The sequence below is a fragment of the Nansenia antarctica genome (assembly GCF_963989245.1).
Source record: "Nansenia antarctica genome assembly, chromosome: 5".
NCBI lineage: Eukaryota > Metazoa > Chordata > Actinopteri > Argentiniformes > Microstomatidae > Nansenia > Nansenia antarctica.
In genome coordinates, this window is record NC_137690.1 from 60,467,853 (window position 1) to 60,472,852 (window position 5,000).

General features: G+C 39.4%; 1 protein-coding gene across 1 annotated transcript in view; it reads left to right on the forward strand.

Annotated features, from left to right (window-relative positions):
• Window positions 1-711, forward strand: part of LOC308158196 (tripartite motif-containing protein 16-like) — a gene marked incomplete at both ends in the record, with an annotated part of 2,914 nt that extends 2,203 nt beyond the window's left edge. The window contains 2 exons of the mRNA XM_080531791.1: window positions 1-32; window positions 203-711. The exon at window positions 1-32 is cut by the window's left edge and continues 28 nt beyond it. Coding sequence (XP_080387917.1) covers window positions 1-32; window positions 203-711 — 541 coding nt within the window. The remainder of the gene's footprint in view (window positions 33-202) is intronic.
• Between the last annotated feature and the right edge of the window lie 4,289 nt (window positions 712-5,000).

Below are 5,000 nucleotides of genomic sequence, written 5' to 3' on the forward strand. Positions count from 1 at the left end.
AGAGCCCAGGACCAGAGCCCAGTTCTTCCGATGTGAGTGTGTTTATCCTGAAGTAGCTGACAGTCTCTCTCCACTGATCCTCTCCACAAACCCTGAGATAGAACTAGAGAGCTCTAGGAGAGGGAGAGACTCATCAAAGACAGCCTACATATCTGACTCTCTTTATTTCTCTGATTTGGTCTCTGCTCTGCTCTTCTCCCAGATTCCCGTCGGCTCACACTGGACCCAAACACAGCACACAGACGCCTCTCTCTGTCTGAGGGGAACAGGAAGGCGACATGTATGAACCAAGCCCAGTCATATCCTGATCATCCAGAGAGATTCACTGACTGGACTCAGATGCTGTGTAGAGAGGGTCTGTCTGGACGTTGTTACTGGGAGGTTGAGTGGAGTGGGCCGTTGGTTCGTACAGGAGTCTCATATAAGGGAGGTACTGACCTATTAGGATACAATACCAAGTCCTGGATTTTACGGTGCTGTAGTGGTAGATATAGTTTTCATCACAATAATGTTGAGACTAAAGTATCAGGCCCTCAGTCCTCCAGAGTAGGAATGTACCTGGATCACAGGGCAGGTAGTCTGTCCTTCTACAGCGTCTCCTCTGACACAATGACCCTCCTCCACAGTGTCCAGACCACATTCTCTCAGCCCCTCTATCCTGGGTTTTGGGTTGATGCTGAGTCCAGTGCTGAGCTGTGTGAGCTGGAGTAGAGGTCCCTATAAGAGTGATGCTTTATCATAACCTACTAACCTGTAGAAATATCTTTCTCTGTGATTTGGTCTAGGGGTTTAATAATAATAATAATAATAATATTATTATTATTATTATTATTATTATTATTATTATTATTATTATTATTTAGGGGTTTCATGATTTCCCTCTTCTATAAATCTCAGAGTATTGACTCTCAGATTGAGCTCTCTCTGTAATGTTTAGAATGAGGTTATTGATGATGCCACCATAATAATAACAACATGTTACCTTGGTTACAACCTATGCTTTCCACTGGTATGTACTGTATTTTTGTGGATTATTGTACACTCTTTTTCTCTCTCCCTCCCCTCCTCTCTCTCTCTCCATCCCTCCCTCACTCTCTCTTCCTTCCTCTCCTACCTCCATCTCCCTCCCTTTCTCTCTGTCTCTGTCTCTATCTCTCTCTCTCTCTATTAAACTTTCATAATGCACTTAACTCTGGGTGGTCAGTGTCCAGGTGAAGCCTGGTCCAATCTGACAGTGAGCTAACAGGACTGCCTGAGTGAATGATCATGTTCTGATTAACTGAATAGAAATGTAAACGTTCTGAGGAAAAAAGGTTGTGATAAACTGTGAACAATACCAATAAAGACGGTTTAAATCTGCATTGAAAAAAGCATTGTCTCTTTCCTGTGATGTTTGAGTGACAGATGGTCATAGAAGGAAACCCAGAGAGAAACGTCACAGCCTCTTTCAAGTGTAAAATCAGCAGAATGTAAAAAAACTGTTTTTGTAATCTAATGTCTCAAATACAACTCCTCCGTTACGATGACAGATTAACATGGCAGCAGCAGAGGCTTATGTAACACAGCGAAGGACTTTCGCTCTGAAAAAAGGGTGTAAAGTGTCAATTAATATCATCAGTATTTTTTTTTATGTTATAGTACTGTATACTTTGCTTGATTTTAACTGTTTTGAAATGTCATAAACTACCGTTATAGCACTATCCCCATGATTATGTTCAGTACATAAATTAAGATCTATCAGCTGCCAAGTCTCACGCAATCGCCGTGAGACTCACGCATTTCAACCAGTTCTCATGCTCTCATGCCGCATCTCTATTTATCACGGCGAGAAATAACAATTGTTTTACGGGACTTTTATTTTTGAAATTCCTTGAAAGAAAGCTACCGGACATGAGTTTCGTGACATCTTTCTGCACGCGCGTTAACTTGAGTCTGCAATCGAAGCGGCAGGCGGGCGCTGATGGAAGAACCTGTGTTCACGCGAGCTGCAAGAACGTAGCAAGCAGTGTTGCCAGATTGGGCTACTTTTGGTCACACTGGACGGGTGGATTCGGCAGCTTTTAGACCGGTTGGGCTGGACATTGTCAATTCCGTCTGGCAACCGTGTTAGCAAAATATGTGCATACATTACAACATCGTATCTGGTAGCCTACTGGACTGGGTTGCACCAATATGGCGTGAGTCATTACTAAATGCAGGCATTTAGTAGTTACTAAACCCCTAGTTGTTACTAGCTAGTTTCGTTGTTTACTCATTTCGGTTGCACCACGCCAATCTTTTGTCAATCTTAGCTAGTAAATACTCAGTTTTGGTAACTGTTTTTTGTTTCTCTACTGTAACATAACCAGGTACATTAATAATAATAATAATAATTAATAATTACAATTTCCAATACAAATACAACAATTGGGGGTCCCTCAAAAAAAATGTGGGCGCGCCATGCGCGCACAAAATCACCCACCAAGCCCTCATTCTGACCCAGGAAAAACCCTGGTATGTACTGTATAACATGATAGCCATCTATGAGCAATGCACTGTATATAAGATGATGACCCTGGGTATTTCTGCTGCTGACCAAGGGGCTGAGTCCTGTTGATGGGGCCAATTTTTCTTTTAGAGTCTGTAGGCTACTGTATCTGTTTATTAAGATTTCATAAATAAAAAAAAAAAATTTTTTTCTTGTTTTATAAATTGTTAATTATTTTTCATTTCTTGTGCTGGTTTATTATGAACAACATGTAAAATTGCAGGAAACTAGCACAAATAATTGGGTGGGAGAGAGGAGCCGCCGCTGCCAAAACGTGCACAGTTTTGGGTCGCTCCACCGCCAAAAAATCTCACTCCAAACTTTTGGTGAAACTTGGCAGCCCTGTTAATGTAATGGTTAACTGTTCAACTGACAACAAAGGATGGCCTACACAGGGGAAGGGAGGAATTTGCTGTATGAGAGAAGGCCATACAGGGAAGAATGGAAGATTGATAATAATAATAATAATAATAACTTTATTTGTATAGCGCTTTTCCTGCAAACGTATTAGATAGATAGACTTTATTTGTCATTGTTACAGTACAGGTACCAAACAACGAAATTTAGGATCATCATTATATCATCTTAATTTAATTATTTTGTAATTTAAATGCAATATTAAAAGGATGGGTTTTTAGTCTTGACTTGAACATATTTGCTGAGGTTGCATCTCTAATGTAAACTGGCAGTGCATTCCACAATTTGGGTGCATAAATGAGAATGCAGCCTCACCAAATCTCTTCTTTTGTACATGTGGTACACAGAGAAAACCAGCGTCAGAAGACCCGAGAGCTCTTTTGGGCTGATATGCTAGCAAAAGGTATTTCAAATATTCTGGTGCTATGCCAGTGAGAGCTTTATAAATTTATATCATAGTATATATGTAATAATAATAATAAAATGTTTATTTAATTTTTTTGTATAACGCTTTTTCTGCAAACGTTGCAGCTCATAGTGCTCCAATCTTGACTGCTGAACCTGTGTTCATTCTTGTGATTTATTTTGTTTGTTTTTAACTTATTATGTTTTTAGGTTGTTTTTGTTTTAACTTATGTTTTTACGGTTGTTAGCACTCTGAGATTCTTTTTTAATTAAAAGTGCAATACAAATAATATTATTATTATTATTATTACCAAATAAAAAAACGAACATTTGCGCCCATAGTGTGTTTAGTGCTTACAACTGTCATAACTCTAATATTGAATTTCGGAGCTTCACAAGTTGATGGCCACTAGAAGTCACTGTTTAACCACTGATATGAGAGAGAGAGAGAGAGAGAGAGAGAGAGAGAGAGAGAGAGAGAGAGAGAGAGAGAGAGAGAGAGAGAGAGAGAGAGAGAGAGAGAGAGAGAGAGAGAGAGAGAGCGAGCGCGTGCGACTAGGTATATTGCCAGCCAGAAACGCATGTGTAAATCATTTTTTATTTGATTATTTTGATCATGTAGTAATCTTAAGTTCACATCACAGAAAAATTGTCTACCCACCAAACTTCCCTTTCCTGCAGCCAAGATTTCAGCATTAATTAATAAAGATACACTGTTATTTACGGTTAGTGAATATGTTTTATTACTAACCCCAAAGGTACTAGGTTCCATGTATTAAATTACCTTACAAAGTAACTAGCTTCAAACCACTAACCCTTCACAGTTCTACCTGCACAAACAACCCAATTCTTACCTTACCATACCATACCATACTTTGACCTTTTCCCAGACCTCACCAGGCTTTTTATGTACATTTTTAGAAAACTCTAACCGTGTTCTTGTTCAGATTTTTCAGCCTAATAATGGCTTCCTTGACTTGTCACCTGTCAAGCCAATTGTCCCATTACTATTTGAAATAGGAGGACTATGCATTAAAAAAAGCTGTAATTTATTAATGATGAAACCAATATGTACACAAATACTATCAAATAAAATCTCCACGTTAACCTCATAGTAATTGTTTGATTTCAAATCAAAACTTTTTGAGTGTAGAGCCAAAAGAAGAGAAAGTGCTTCTCTGTCCCATTACTTACGCAGGGCACTGTGCGTAGTTCTCTTTCTTCATAAACAATGAAGGAGATTGAAAAGAAAATATAAATGTTTGCGTCTTTTTTAAAGACAATAGTCCAATAGTGCAGAGCACTACACACTATGTGAAGAAGGACATTTTGCAAATACTTTACAAGTCATTGTATTGCCACACAACCAAGGTTGGTAGAATTTGTTTTTGGTGGGGACCCACATCTACCTTCATACTCTACATTCACCAACATGTACATCAATGAGAAGATAGACTCTACCTCGCAGCTGCACCTCTAGCCACCCTTCTGTGAAACTCCTGAAGTTCGTGGATGACACAACCGTCATTGGATTAATCTCCAATGGAGACAAGTCCGCCTACAGAAGGGAAATTGACAGCCTGGTCTCCTGGTGCAGCCAGAACCACCTGGAGCTCAATGCTCTAAAAACTGTAGAGATCAGTGGAGGCTG